The sequence below is a fragment of the Eriocheir sinensis genome, chromosome 22 (assembly GCF_024679095.1).
Source record: "Eriocheir sinensis breed Jianghai 21 chromosome 22, ASM2467909v1, whole genome shotgun sequence".
Lineage (NCBI taxonomy): Eukaryota > Metazoa > Arthropoda > Malacostraca > Decapoda > Varunidae > Eriocheir > Eriocheir sinensis.
Window position 1 is genome coordinate 15,480,130 of NC_066530.1, and position 16,180 is coordinate 15,496,309.

The following is a 16,180-nucleotide window of genomic DNA, read 5'->3' on the forward strand; positions in this document are numbered from 1 at the left end:
TCTCTCTTTCTCTTCGTTTCCTTCTTCTTATCTTCCTCCATACTTTTTTCTTCTCTCTCTCTCTCTCTCTCTCTCTCTCTCTCTCTCTCTCTCTCGCTGTTTTCTCCAATACTTTTTCTTCTTTTCATTTTCTCTTTCTTAAATCTTCCTCCTCCTCCTCCTCCTCCTCCATTCTTCTTCTTCTTCTTCTTCTTTTTCATCCTCCTGTTTTCTCCTATCATTTTCCTTTCCTTCTAAAATAACCTCCTCCTCCTCCTCCTCCTCCTCCTCCTCCTCCTGTTATTTTGGGACTTGTAGAGAAACTTTAAGCGCAGTGTTGCTTTATTTCCTTGTTTATTTGTTTGCTTGTTTGTTTATGGGGCTCGTAAAGTGTGTGTGTGTGTGTGAGTGTGTGTGTGTGTGTGTGTGTGTGTGTGTGTGTGTGTAGGTAGTTATTCGAGAGAGAGAGAGAGAGAGAGAGAGAGAGATAAATACCTATTGCTCCATTCTACCATTTTACCTTCACTCTCTCTCTCTCTCTCTCCACCTTCACCTTCACCTCTACCTTCTTCATTATTCTCTCCCTCCCTCTCCCTCCCTCTCTCCCTCCCTCTCCCTCTCTCCTTCCCTCCCTCCCTCTCTCTCCCTCCCTCTCCCTTTCTACCCTGTAATACTAGGGAACTCCCCTCCACACACACACACACACACACACACACACACACACACACACACACACACACACACACACACACACACACACACACACACACACACACACACACACACACACACACACACACACACACACACACACACACACACACACACACACACACACACACACACACACACACACACACACACACACACACACACACACACACACACACACACACACACACACACACACACACACACACACACACACACACACACACACACACACACACACACGGATATTGCACCATTGTTTTCCTTTCTATATTTATTTCTTGTGCTTGATTTGAGAGAGAGAGAGAGAGAGAGAGAGAGAGAGAGAGAGAGTTGAAAGGAACAGCGTACCAAAAAAAAAAAAAATGCTTTGAACTTACTAAACAATTACCGTAAGAACTTGAGCGAATGTGGTGAAGAGAGAGAGAGAGAGAGAGAGAGAGAGAGAGAGAGAGAGAGAGAGAGAGAGAGAGAGAGGGGTCAACATTCATCAATAGAACTCCAAAACTGTTTACAAATCATAATTACTTTCTATTAATATCCGACCAACCAGCGTTCCAGAAGCTCTTTGTAGGGGTTGTTTGCGCGCGTGTGTGTGTGTGTGTGTGTGTGTGTGTGTGTGTGTGGCCGGATGTGTTTATGATATGGTGTGGGTTTGATGATGTGTGAGTGGCTAGACCCGTGTGCGTGTGTGTGTGTGTGTGTGTGTGCGTGTGTGTGTGTGTGTGTATGTACGTGCCATTATGCTGATGTATTGCAATAAAGGCGCAGCTGATGGCATGTTTTTTTTTTTTATGTGTGTGTGTGTGTGTGTGTGTGTGTGTGTGTGTGTGTGTGTGTGTGTGTGTGTGTGTTTGAAGCTCATTTTACCCTCCCTCCCTCCCTCCCTCCCTCTACGTTTCACTTACCTCGTCTGTCTGTCTGTCTGTCTGTCCGTCTCGTTAACTGCCTCTTTAGCAAGCTCTTTATCTGTCTGTCTGTCCGTCTCGTTAACTGCCTCTTTAGCAAGCTCTTTGTCTGTCTGTCTGTCTGTCTCGTTAACTGCCTCTTTAGCAAGCCCTATCTGTCTGTCTGTCTGTCTCCCTAACTACCTCCTTAGCTAGTTGTATCTCTGTCTGTCTGTCTATTTGTCTGTTTGTCAGTTCACGTCTCTATACCTCTGACTCTGTATCTCTGTCTGTCTGTCTGTCTGTCTGTCCCAAAGCAAGATATGAAAAAAGGAAGGAGGAAAAAAAAGGAAGAAAAATATATGAGGAGAGAATTGCTGGGTACGAAAGAGAGATAAGGGGAGAGAGAGAGAGAGAGAGAGAGAGAGAGAGAGAGAGAGAGAGAGAGAGAGAGAGAGAGAGAGAGAGTGCAAAAAAAAAAGCATAGTGACACCTTTTTTATCTTTAATCTATTCCTTTTCACCTGTATATGAACTTACCTTTACTTTCCTTTTTCTTTTTTTCTCCTTTTTTTCCTCCATTTGAAGATCACGAGAGACAGAGAGAGAGAGAGAGAGAGAGAGAGATGATTGCCTATTGCATTAAGTATTAGTTTGCCCCTCTTCTTCCTCCTCCTCTTCTTCTTCTTCCTCTTCCTCTTCTTCCTCTTCTTCTTCTCCTTCCTTTCCCATTCCTCAAGTCTAGATTCTTCTCATTATTTTTATTACCTAGTTATCTCCTCCTCCTCCTCCTCCTCCTGTTCCTCTTCTTTCTTTTCCTCCTCCTCTTTCCCTCCTCTTCTTCCTCCTCCTCTTCTTCTTCCGTTTCCTCTTCCTCCTGTTTATATTCCTCTCCTCATTCATTTCATTGCCTACTTATCTCCTCCTCCTCCTCCTCCTCCTCCTTTTCCTCCTATTCCCTTCCTCCTCTCTCTTCTCTCTGCTCACCCTTCTCCTTATTTTTCCTCCTTTCTCCTCCTCTTTCTCCTTTTCCTTTCTCCTCTCCTTTATTCTCCCTATTGTTTCTTACTTTTTTCCTTCATTTTTCCTCTCTTCTTTACCCTTCCTTCCCTCCTTCCTTTCTTCTTTCCTTCCTTCCTTCCTTCCTTCCTTCCTTCTTCCCTCTCTTCCTTTCTCCCTTCCTTTCTTCCTTTCTTCCTTCCTTCTTTCCTCTCTTCCTTTCCTTCCTTCTTCCCTCTCTTCCTTTCCTTCCTTCCATTCTTCCTTCTTTCTTCCCTCTCTTCCTTTCCTTCCTTCCTTTCTTCTTTCTTCTCTTCCTGCTTTAAAGAGAGAGAGAGAGAGAGAGAGAGAGAGAGAGAGAGAGAGATCGAAGTAGTGAAATAGAGATAGTTCGTCGACGCTCCACTTCGGCGCCGCTGGGAGCCGAAATCTCTCCCCGCTGACAGTTGAAATGGGCCGCAAAAAATGGCGAAAATAGCGTGAGATAGCTTTAAAGAGAGAGAGAGAGAGAGAGAGAGAGAGAGAGAGAGAGAGAGAGAGAGAGAGAGAGGACTAAACAAAAACAAAAAAAACTCACGTATAATTTTTTTGCACATTTGCTACTTTTTTTTTTGCCCTGCTCTAAAAAAAAAAAAAAAAGATAGAAAAACATATTTACACACGTCATCTTCCTCATCTTTAGAATCAACAATGTGAACCGATTTTTGTCAATGTTTCCCTGAGAAGATAAATTTAAAAGTCCTTCCGGCTGGTGCAATGACGCTAAGGAAGTCGATATCTTTTCTTCATGTAAATTTCGTAATGATGTTTCGTAGAGAAGACTGAGAATAAGGAAAAGAAGAAGAAGACGAAGAAGAAGAATGAGAACAAGAAGATGATGAAGAGGAAGAGGCTAATGGTTAAGGAAAAGAAGAAGAGGAAGAAAATAAAACAAAGAAAAAGAGGAGTAAGAATTAGATTAAGAATAAGGGAAAAAAGAAGACGAAGAAGAGGAACCAGACCCGCTGAGTATTTCGTAGAGAAGATAAAGAATAAGGAAGAGAAGAAGACGAAGAAGAAGAATGGGAAGCAGAACAAGAAGAAGAGGAAGAAAAGGCGAATGCAATGACGCAAAGCATTTCGTAGAGAAGATAAAGAAGAAGGAAAAGAAGAAGAAGAAGAAGAAGAATGAGAACGAGAACAAGAAGAAGAGGAAGATAAGAGGAAGAGGAAGAGAAAGACTAATGCATGACGCTAAGTAACTCGATATCTTCTCCTTGTGTAGAGAAGAAAAAGAAGAAGAAGAGATAAGAAAGAGGAAAAGAAGAAGATGAAGAAGAATGAGAACGAGAACAAGAAGAAGATGAAGAGGAAGAGGAAGAAAAGGCAAATGCAACGACGCTAAGGAACCCGATATCTTCTCCTTGTGTAAAGAAGAAGAAGAAGAAGAGATAAGAAAGAGGAAAAGAAGAAGATGAGGAAGAATGAGAACGAGAACAAGAAGATGAAGATGAAGAACAAGCTAATGCAATGAACGCTAAGGAACTCTATATCTTCTCCTTACGTTGATTTCCTTATGATGTTTTGTAGAGAAGATCGTTTTAAAAGTCTTTCTGGGTACTGCAGTGACGCTAAGTAACTCGATATATTTTCCTTGTGTATAGATTTCGCTGTTAGATTCGTGCGTCTAGATTATAGTGTGTTCTTGTCATTGTTGTTTTTCCGCTTCTACGTCTTCTTGTTCTTGTTTTTTTTTGTTTTTTCATCTTTATCATCTTGTTCTGGGTCTGGTTCTTCTTCTTCGTCTTCTTCTTCGTCTTCTTTTTTTCCTTATTCTTCATCAAATTCTTACTTTCTCTCGTTTTATTTTCTTCTTCATCTTCTTCCTCTTCTTCTTTTCCTTATTCTTAATCTTATTCTTACTCCTCTTATTCTCATTCGTTTCATATTTCTTCTTCTTCGTCTTCTTCTTCTTTTGACCTCTATCGCTTTGTATTGCTTCGTATGTCCTTAACAAACATCAAAACGATAGTCTCGATTCCTCTCATCTTCTTCCTGATATCTGAGCAAGACTGAGAGATAGCAATTTAGCGGGTCACAGGAGAGGGATTCAAGACGGTTATAAGAAATCTTGGTCAATCTTGCACGCTGAAATGCTCGTATGAACTCAAGCAAATGAACGATCAGAACGCGCTTACCACTGAGAGAGAGAGAGAGAGAGAGAGAGAGAGAGAGAGAGAGGAGAACTCATGAACTCACAGAAAGAGTAGACACAGTAGAGAAAGAACGCGTCTACCCCTGAGAGAGAGAGAGAGAGAGAGAGAGAGAGAGAGAGAGACATGAACTTCGAACTCGAGAAAAGGAAAGCAACATGAACTTCGAACTCACAGAAAAGGGACGAAAGAGTAGAGAGAACGCGTCTACCCCTGAGAGAGAGAGAGAGAGAGAGAGAGAGAGAGAGAGAGAGAACGCGAGCCTGCCGCTAGAGGACACCACTCGTCAGTCTGTCATCCACTGCTCTCCCGGTTGGCTGTGGACCCGCAACCCCAAAAGAGCGAAGAGAGAACAACCGCGCTCGGCCGATTCACCTCAGTGTGCTTCGGGACGTGGCTAGGAGAGGAGGTCAGGCCGCGCTCTCCCCAAACTTCTCTTTCCTAACCATGCAAGCAGGCGGCAAGGGGGGCAGCAGGGCGCGCGTGTAGGCACTGAAAAGACCTCCAGAACAGCAGGGCGCCAGGGAACCGGAGAAGCAGGGAGAGGGAAGCACACCCCACCAGATAAAGAAAAAAAAGGGAAAAAAATACCTACCTTGGTTGGGATTTCACACACACACACACACACGAACTCACTCACACACTCACACACACTCACTTACTCACCTTCGTCCAAACACATGAATCTGAACCTGGTTGAAATGCGGTGGAGTGAACGGTGGAACGGTAGTGGTGGTGGTGGTGGTGGTAGGACGATGAGAACCAGCAGGTCGTGGTGGTGGTGTGTGGTGGTGACGGTGGTGGTGATGGGGGCGGTGGTGGTGAGGGGGGACTACACACACGAATGGGCGGTTCACGTTGAAGGAGGCGATGATGGAGTCGCTGAAGAACTTGCAAGGAGACACGACTTCGATGTTGCTTATAAGGTTAGTTCCAGAGAGAGGTTAGGTGAGTGAGTCTATTATAGTGTATGTGTGTGATTTTGTTGTTTTCTTAATGTTTGTTTATGTTCATTTGACTTCACATACCAGAGCTTGATTTAAAGAGACGGACAGGTACAAAAGGTATACAGAAGGGAGGGAAGAGGGAGAGTGTGTGTATGTGTGTGCGTGTGTGTGTGTGTGTGTGGAGGTATTCGTGTGAGGGAACGGAAGGGAAGGGGAGGGAAGGGAAGGGAAGAGTAGAGAAAAAAAATGGACAGGCAACTCACGCCATTACCGTGTCTACTATTATTCTACTTTTTACTTTTTTTTTACCTTTTCCTGAAATTGTTATTCTCTCTCTCTCTCTCTCTCTCTCTCTCTCTCTCTCTCTCTCTCTCTCTACTTTCCCCTTAGGCAAGTGACCTGAACAAGAGGGAAGTTCAGGGTCACCTCCTCCTCCTCCTCCTCCTCCTCCTCCTCCTCCTCTTCTTCCAATTCTTCTCTTTTCACTTCTCTCTTTCCTCGTCCTTTTGGCATTTCCTCCCAGCTGTAGACCGCATGATCCCTCCTCCTCCTCCTCCTCCTCCTCCTCTTATCCTCCTCCTCCTACTCCTCCGTCTGTTAAGTTGGGCTTGTTTCATGTTTCCGAAATATTCCTCTCTCTCTCTCTCTCTCTCTCTCTCTCTCTCTCTCTCTCTCTCTCTCTCTCTCTCTCTCTCTCTATTTGATTTGCTGGTTCACGTTTCTTGTGTTCCAATTCCCTCATTCTTTTTCTCCTCTTCCTCTCTTCCTCTCTTTTTCTTTTCTCTTCTTTTTTTACCCATCTCCTTTGTTTCGTCCTCTCCTTCTTTCTCTCATCTTTTATTCATTCCACTCTTCCTCCTCATTCTTTTCTCCCCTTTCTTTTTTCCCCTTCAAGTTTTCTCCTTTTTTTCTTACTTCCTTTGTTTCTTTCCTTCTTTCTCCTATTTCTTTTCATTTCATTTCATCTTCCTTGTTATGTCCTTCCTTTCTTTCCTTCTCTTCCTTTCCCTTTTTATCCTTTTTTTGCCTATTTCCTCTGTTTCCTTCTTTCTCCTGTTTCTTTTCATTTCCTTTCCTCTTTCTTTCCTATATCTTTCCTTCTCTTTCTTTCTTCCTCTCCCTTTTTTATCCTCTTTTTTGCCTATTTCCTCTGTTCTTCTTCCTATCCCCTTACTCTCTCATCTCTTATTCATCCCTCCTATCTTCCTTATTCGGTGTTTCTTTCCTCTTTTCTTCCTTTGTCTTCTTTTTTTTTCCCCTTTGTCTTTCATTATTTTTCCTCTTCAGTTACTTTTTTATCCTCAACTCCTATTCCTTTGTGTTTTATTTAACTTTATTACAGTTTTTCTCTTCCTCCCTCCCATTGTTCCTTTCATTCCTTCTGTTCTCTTTCTGCTTCCTTTTCATTATCCTTTCATTCTTTGTCCTCCTCCTCCTCCTCCTCCCCCTTTTGTTTCTTTCCTTCCTTCCTATCTTTCATTCTTCGTTTCTTTCCTCTTCCTTCCTATCGTTTCCTTCCCATTCCTTTCCATCTTCTCTCCTTTCCTTCTTATCCTTTCTTTCCTATTCCTCCCTTTCTTCCTTCTTTCCTATCCATTTTCAACCCTTTCCTTCCTTCCTATCCCTCCCTTACTTTCCATACCTATTCCATTCTTCCCTTCTTCCTTCCTATCCTTTCCTTCTTCCCTCCCTTCCATCCTTCCGATCTCTCCCTCCTTTTCTTCTTCCCTTCCTTTCTTCCTATCCTTCCCTCCTTCCATCCTTCCAATCTCTCCCTCCTTTCCATCCTTCCTATCTCTCCCTTCTTTTTATCCCTCCCTCCTTCTCTTCCTTCCATCCTTCCTATCTATCTTCCACCCTTCCTTCCTTTCCTTCCTATCCCTCCCTCCTTCCATCCTTCCAATCTCACTCCTTTCCTTCCTTCCTATCTCTCCCTTCTTTTTATCCCTCCCTCCTTCTCTTCCTTCCATCCTTCCTATCTATCTTCCACCCTTCCTTCCCTTCCTTCCTGTTCCTCCCTTCCTTCGTTCTAGTATAAATCATAGAAAACCAAAACAAAGTAAAAATCAAAATCCACGAAACTATAACCCAAACTTAATCACTATAAACGAGTGTCCCTTTAAATTGCGATAACTACACAGACGGTTTTATTGGGAGTATTTTCGAAACCCTCTTTGAAGCATTGCATAAAAACACTCGCCCAGTTATCCACTTATTGATGATTGAGATTATGATAGCGATATTAGAGTTGCCAGAATTGTGGACTATTATGTTATGGAAAGGCAAAATTGTAGTAGTGGTAGTGGTGGTAGTAGTGGTAGTTTGATGGTAGTAGTAATGACCGAAGTAGTAGTTTTAGAAGTGGTAGTTGTAGTAATAGCATAAGTAGTAGTAGTAGAGAGAGAGAGAGAGAGAGAGAATTCACCTGAACATATCCTTTTTCCCATCTCTCTCTCTCTCTCTCTCTCTCTCTCTCTCTCTCTCTTCCATTCTTTTGTTTCCCTGAATTCTTGATTAAAAAAAGCAAAGAAAACAAAGAAAAAAGTTGCCGAGATACACAAACGAGACATTAATCCTCTCTCTCTCTCTCTCTCTCTCTCTCTCTCTCTCTCTCTCTCTCTCTCTCTCTCTCTCTCTCTCAAGTGTTTCCTTTGGTTCGCTGTAGAAATATTGTGTTGCTAGGGATTAGAGAGAGAGAGAGAGAGAGAGGGCTTGGGTGTGTGTTCTCTTCACAGTATTCAATAGTTTTAAATCCCTAAAGTCATCCTCTTCCTGTCTCTCTCTCTTTCTGTATTTCTTCCTTTCTCTGTCTCCATTCCTTCCTTCCTTCCTCTTATTTTCATTTATTTTCTCTATTTTATTTTGTCATGTTTTCAGTTTTTATATTTACTCATTTTATTTTATTTCCTTTTTTCATTTTATTTTATTTTCTGTATTTCTTTCTTTTCCTTTTCTTTGTAGTTCTTTCTTTCCCTTTCTAGTATTTTTTTTGGTTTATATTCTTTCTTTTCTTATTTCTTTTTTTTTGTATCTTACTTTTCCTTTCTGTTCCTTTTCCTTTTCCTTTCTATCTTTTCTTTACAGTTATCCATTTATTCCTTATTTCAGTACATTCTCTTTCTTATATTTTGCTTCTTTCTTTTCCCTTCCTTTGGTATCTTCCTTTTTTCCTTCCTTCCTTCCATTCCTCTTTTCTCCTTCCTTCGATCCTTCCTTCCATTCCTCTTTTCTCCTTCCCAAACCTTCCTTCCTTCCATTCCTCTTTTCTCCTTCCTTCCTTCCTTCCTTCCATTTCTCTTTTCTCCTTCCTTCCTTCCTTCCTTCCATTCCTCTTTTCTCCTTCCCAAACCTTCCTTCTTCTATCATTTTTTGGGGGGAATCCCTTTTCTCTCTTCCTCCATTCTTCCTTTTCTCTTATCAGCCCATTCATTCTGTTTCCTCCTCCTCCTCCTCCTCCTCCTCCTCCTTCTCTCCTCCTCCTCCCGTGTTTACTTCCTGACTAATCGCTTTTACTTTACATGCTTCCTTCCTTCCTTCCTTCCTTCCTTCCTTCCTTCCTTCCTTCCCTCCTACATCCTCTTTCACGATTACTAATGCATCTAAGATAAGGAGAGGGAAGGTCATTGATAAGACTCTCTCTCTCTCTCTCTCTCTCTCTCTCTCTCTCTCTCTCTCGCTCTCGAAATGTTATGAAAATATGAACTTTCAATCCCTACTTGTATCAGAGAGAGAGAGAGAGATGGAAGGTGGAAGATGGAGAAGAGAAAGAAAGGTGAGAGAGGCCGGAGAACAGGAGGTGGAGGAGGAGGAGGAGGAGGAGGAGGTGGAGGAGATGGAGGAGGAGGAGGAGGAGGTTCCGTTAAGGGCGTGAGCAAGAGACGCGTTACTGTACTCACACACACACACACACACACACACACACACACACACACACACACACACACACACACCTGTACACTTTACTCTATTACACCTGTGGATGCAAGTGTTCGTTTGTCTTTGTCTTTATCATCATTATTATTTTTATTGGTTATTTTATTTATTTTATTGGTTAATCGGTTTTTTTATTAGACTTTTCACGCGTTAAAACCGTATTCTCTCTCTCTCTCTCTCTCTCTCTCTCTCTCTCTCTCTCTCTCTCTCTCTCTCTCTCTCTCTCTCTCTCGATGACTTTGCTGATTAGAGTATCTTCCAACCTCTCCTCCTCCTCCTCCTCCTCCTCCTCCTCCTTTCTTCCTTCCTTATCTTCATCTACACTCATTTTCTTGATTCCGTTAGCCTCCTCCTCCTCCTCCTCTTCCTCTCCTCCTCCTCCATACGATCTCTATTACCGTGTTATTGTCATTCCTCTCTCTCTCTCTCTCTCTCTCTCTCTCTCTCTCTCTCTCTCTCTCTCTTCACAAGGTATATTTTGGTACGAGCAACTACTGTGTGTGTGTGTGTGTGTGTGTGTGTGTGTGTGTGTGTGTGTGAGGGAGGTTGAGAGAGAGATTTACATACATTTACATACAAACATACAGAATAGTTCACACCAGCTGCCAACACACACACACACACACACACACACACACACACACACACACACAAACACAAACAAAACACACACACGCGCAGTAATTGATATCTTGCTGTTAAGTGTTGTGTTTGAGATAAGCGGTTCTTGCATAGTAAAAGGAAGAATGCAGTAGTAGTAGTGGTAGTAGTAGTAGTAGTAGTAGGGGAGAAGGAAGAAAGAGATAGGAAAGAAATGAATGTAGAGAATACGAAAGTGAAGGAAAGAAGAAAAAAGAATAGAATGAAAAGAGGGAAATAAAGGAAAAAGGAAGAGAGAAAGGAAATAAATGTAGAAGTTGAATAATAGTAGTAGTAGTAGTAGTAGTAATTTTATTCATATATATTAAAACTTTCTTAAATTTGTCTTACATGTAATTTTATTGTATTTAAATGAAGGTACAACGAGAGAGAGAGAGAGAGAGAGAGGGGGATGAGAGAGTTCAGCACGCCCTTCCTCTCTCTCGCATGTAACAGGAGCAATAACCTTCCCTTTCTTCCCTCCCTCCCATTATTTCTCTCTCTCTCTCTCTCTCTCTCTCTCTCTCTCTCTCTCTCTCTCTCTCTCTCTCGTATATTTCCTTTTTTTTCTCTTTTATTTACCTTTTATTTCCATATGTTTTCCATTTATTTTCCTTCTATTTCCTTCTATTTTCCTTCTATTTTCCTTTTATTTCCTTTATTTCCTTTTATTTTTATTTTATTTCCTTTTATTTCCTATTATTTCCTATTTCCTTTTATTTCCTTCTATTTCTTTTTTTTTATTTCCTTCTATTTCCTTTTATTTTCCTTTTATTTCCTTCTATTTCCTTTTACTTCCTTCTATTTCCTTTTATTTTCCTTTTATTTTCCTTCTATTTTCCTTTTATTTTCGTGACGTTTCTGTTGGGCTAAAATGTACAACTACAACTACTACTACTACTGCTACTACTACTACTACTGCTACTACTGCTACTACTACTACTACTACTACTACTACTACTACTACTACTACTACTACTACTACTACTTATATTGCTACTACTACTACTACTACTACTACTACTACTACTACTACTACTACTCTACGTTATCAGAAACAGGAGATCATGTCTAACAATTTTTTTCTAACTGTGTGTAATGAAAAGGAGAGAGGAATGAAAGGAAGCCAGAAAAAAAGAGAGAGAGAGAGAGAGAGAGAGAGAGAGAGAGAGAGAATGCGATGAAGGGAAAGAAAGAAAGGAATGAAGGAAAAGAGGGGAAGAATATGAGAAAAAAACTGTGTATATGTATGTATTTATGTAGTTATGTGTGCGTGTGTGTGTGTGTGTGTGTGTGCGGTAAGTATATATATTAAATGTATATGTATTATGTACGTTTTCTGTATACACGTATTGTACATGTGTGTGTGTGTGTGTGTGTGTGTGTGTGTGTGTGTGTGTATAGATTAAGTGAAACAGTATAGATATTAGTACAGTTCCCTCCTCTTCGCATTTCCTACTTCAAAAACTCATTTACTTTGACGCTATATTAAAAAAAAAAAATCACAATGGGACCAGTGTAACAAAAATGAGCACCGAGGACGCGCGCACCCGTACACTCCACCCCAACCAACGCACATCAGACTATAGTTTATTAGCATTACCGAGCGATGTCGTAATGAAGTGAGCGAAGCATAAAGGCGCAGAGGGGTGATAAGCATGTTTATTATGGTGTGTCGTTAATAGTTCGGTCCTTTTCACATTGTATCGTCGCTCGCGTGTGTCCGATGATTTGATTGTTAATGAATTGGGTATTAGCGAGGGTTATAATGCCTGGCTGACCCCTGCGTGAGAGAGAGAGAGAGAGAGAGAGAGAGAGAGAATGATGGATAAAGTAAGAGAGCAAAGGGAAGGTTAAAAAGGAAGGTTTGATGAAGAAAACGTCTGAAAAAGAGAAAAAGGAAAGTAAGAGAAAATGATAGATAAGAAGGGAGGTAAGAGATAACAGAGAGAGAGAGAGAGAGAGAGAGAGAGAGAGAGAGAGAGAGAGAGGACTGGAGACTGAAGACTGTACGTGCACAAGAATAAGTGAGAGAGAGAGAGAGAGAGAGAGAGAGAGAAAGGACCATCGGCTCTGCTTTCACAATCCCCTTTCCAGAGTCTTATCTCTCTCTCTCTCTCTCTCTCTCTCTCTCTCTCTCTCTCTCTCTCTCTCTCTCAAATAGGCTCAACTTGGACAGTTCTCACGGTGCTTACACACACACACACACACACACACACGCACGCACGCACGCACGCACTCAGTGAAGCTTTCCCCGAACCGGTTCACAAGATTATGTTCAAAACGGTTTCGAAACAGCCAGAAAGGAAAACAAAGAAAGAAGGAAGAAAGAAAGAAGAAAAAAAAGAACAGTTAAGTGGGCAAGTTTCCGAAATGGAGTGCAGGAAAAAAAATACTGAAGGGATAAAAGGAGAGAGAGAGAGAGAGAGTTCTAAAAGGAAAGGAAAATAAGACTGAAAATGAAAGAATGAAGGGGAGGGAAAGAGAGGAACGGAGGGAGATAAAAGGAAGAGAGAGAGAGAGAGCCGTTGCCCGCTCATCGACATATATGTACTTTTTTGCAATATGTAAGTTGTAAAATTGAAGAAAGAAAAAAAGAGAGAGAGAGAGAGAGAGAGAGAGTTTCCACATGTAAAATTCGGACGCAAGATTGCCATAAAAGGAAGAAAAAAAAGAGAAAAATGGAGGAAGGAAAAATTCATGAAGCGAAGGGAAAGAAGTGTCCTGATTTCACATTCCAGTGCTCTCTCTCTCTCTCTCTCTCTCTCTCTCTCTCTTCAGGCAATTCTCACCACGAGTTTTATTTTTCTCTTTTTCTTCTTTTTTACTTTTATTTTTCTTCCTCTCTCTCACTGCTCTCCTCCTCCTCCTCCTCCTCCTCCTCCTCTTCCTGTCGTCTTTTATATCTTTATTCTTGCTCTTCATTCATCTTCTTCTCTTCCTTTCCTTTCTCTTTTTTTCTCTTTAATTTCTCTTTCTCTTTTTCCTTCCATTTCTCTTCTTTTGTCCGTTTCTTCTTTCTCTTCATTCATCTTCTCTTTCTCTCCTTTCTCTCTTATGTTCTCTTTCCTTTCTCCTTCCTTCCGTTCTCTTCCTTCCTTCCTTCCTTCTTTCTCTTCCTTTCTTCGTTTCCCTATTCCTTCATTCTTTTCCTTTTTCTTCATTTATCATCTTCCTCCTTTCCTTCTAACTTTCTTCTTTCCCTCACCTTTCTTCCTTCCTTCCATTTTCTTCCTTCATATTGTCGACAGTGAGGAAAAATCGTGTGTGTGTGTGTGTGTGTGTGTGTGTGTGTGTGTGTGTGTGTGTGTGATTAGTGGGGAGGGCAAGAAGGATTTGACCTGACATTCCTTTTCTTATTTTCTTCCTTTTCTTCTCCCTTTTTTTGTTCCTTTCCTTTCTTTTGTCTTCATTCTTAAGGGATTTGTCGCTCTATGGAAGGATTTTATTGCGACTTCCTTAATTCCTTTTTTCTTCCTTTCTTCCTCCCTTTCTTCCTTTCTTTTTTCCTTCCTTTCTTCCTTCCTTTCTAACTCCCTTTCTTCCTTTCTTTTTTCCTATCTTTCTTCCTTCTTTCCTTCCTTTCTTTCTTTCTCTTTCTTTCTTTCTTCCTTTCTTTCATTTTCTTTTATTTTTCTTCCTATATTTGTTTTTTTCCCATTTTTTTCTCGTTTTAAATCCATTTCTTTCACCTGTATTCAGAGAGAGAGAGAGAGAGAGGATACCCAGTGGGCCTCTTCCAAGGACTCACACTCTCTCTCTCTCTCTCTCTCGTGATAGATATATAGAATCCAAATTTATATTCACACACACACACACACACACACACACACACACACACACACACACACACACACACACACACACACACACACACACACACACACACACACACACACACACACACACACACACACACACACACACACACACACACACACACACACACACACACACACACACACACACACACACACACACACACACACAGGTATACACACACACACACACACACACACACACACACACACACACACACACACACACACACACACACACACACACACACACACACACACACACACACACACAGGTATACACACACACACACACACACACACACACACACACACACACACACACACACACACACACACACACACACACACACACACACACACACACACACACACACACACACACCAGTCCTCCTCCTTTCCTCCTCCCTCCTCCTCTCCTCCTCCTCCTCCTCTTCCTCCTCCTCCCCCCCTCCTACTTGATTGGGAGGGAGTGTCCTCTTCTTTTCTCTTTTCTTCTTCTTCCTCCTCCTCCTCCTCCTCGTCCTCCTCCTCCTCCTCATTGTCTCCACTGGCCTTCCTTCCTCCCTTTTTCGTCCCTTTCCTCTCCTCTTACCTTCTCTCCTCCTCCTCCTCCTCCTCCTCTTCCTCCTCCTCCTCCTCCCTTGTCCGGATGACCTTCCCTTAAGGCCTATAGAGGTTATTTTCTTCCTTCTTTTCTTCCTTTTTCTTTTTTCTTTGTCTTATTTTTATTCCGTTTTTCTTCTTTTGTGACCTATCAGTACACATTTTGAAGACGTTTTTTCTTCTTTATTTCTTCTTTTTTTCTTCTTGTGTCTATTGTGTTTTGTGATGTGTTGTGATGATGATGATGATGATGGTGATGACGTGCATTATTTATTTACTTGTTCTTTCATTATTTTTTTCTTCTTTTTCTTCCATTTTCTTCTTTTGTGTTTTCTTTTTGTGTTGCTTCAGATTTTTCTTTTTCTTCTTTTCTTCATTTTCTTCTTTCTCTTCTTTTTCTTCTTCTAATTCTCCTTCTTCTAATTCTTCTTTACCTTTTGTTTTCTTCTTCCTCCTCCCCCTTTTTCTTCTTCTTCTTCTTCTTCTTCTTCTTCTTCTTATTATTATTATTATTATTATTATTATTATTACCTCTCCTCTAATTACTCTTCACATTTTCTGCTCCAATATTTTTCTCATTGCTTTATTCTTTTCATATTTCCTCTTTTTCTTCCTATAATTATTTCTTTATCTAGTAATCTTTCTATCTATCTATTTATCTATATTTATCTGTCTGAGAGAGAGAGAGTGCTTGATCTAATGTTATATCAATATTGTAATGGAGAGAGAAGGGAAGGAGGAGAAAAAGGGGAAGAAGGGAAGAGGCAATACTTGTTAAAGGGGAGAGAGAGAGAGAGAGAGAGAGAGAGAGAGAGAGGGGGTCTAATGAGCGAAGTTAAGAAATGTGAGCCAGGAGCTGAACTCGTGTCCGCCACAAACACACGCAGATCGAGAGAGAGAGAGAGAGAGAGAGAGAGAGAGAGAGAGAAAGAAAGAAACGTGTTATCAATAAAAGCAAAATGAAGGAAAAGCACAAAAATATATAAACTTAGTATGTTATAAGGTAATTCCAAGTTCATGATTTTGAGATTCGTAAGAAAAACAGGACATAGAAAAGACAACCGGGTAAGAATTAAAAAAACACTATAAGAATAACTAAAAAAAAATGGCTGGAAAGAATCGAAATATACAAGTTTAAGATACATACGAAGTGAAAATAAAAATAAAATATATATAAAAATAATCTATGCGGGTATGATTTTGGGCTACGGAAGAGAACTCAGGCCATAGGTGAGAGGAAATATAACCGTGTTCATATTTAAGGAAGGGTAGAAAAGTGAGGTGATGAGAGGAATATCAAAGGAGAATACAATGGAAAAAAATGGGAAAGATATTTATTTTCGAAAATGGGTAACAACTATTGAGCTTAATCTTCCTTTTCTGTCATATCGTTCTCAAGACAAGGTACATTATAGAGAATTAAGGAGTAGGAAAGTAAGGTAAGAAGTGCGAATATACGATGAAAATAAC

The 16,180-nt window shown here is 40.9% G+C and overlaps 1 protein-coding gene across 1 annotated transcript in view; it reads left to right on the plus strand.

Moving 5' to 3' along the window:
* Positions 1–5,047: 5,047 nt before the first annotated feature.
* The window catches only part of LOC127002135 (furin-like protease 1), a 147,487-nt gene continuing 136,354 nt past the window's right edge, over positions 5,048–16,180 (plus strand). The window contains exon 1 of the mRNA XM_050867745.1: positions 5,048–5,693. Coding sequence (XP_050723702.1) covers positions 5,448–5,693 — 246 coding nt within the window. The 5' untranslated portion in view covers positions 5,048–5,447. The remainder of the gene's footprint in view (positions 5,694–16,180) is intronic.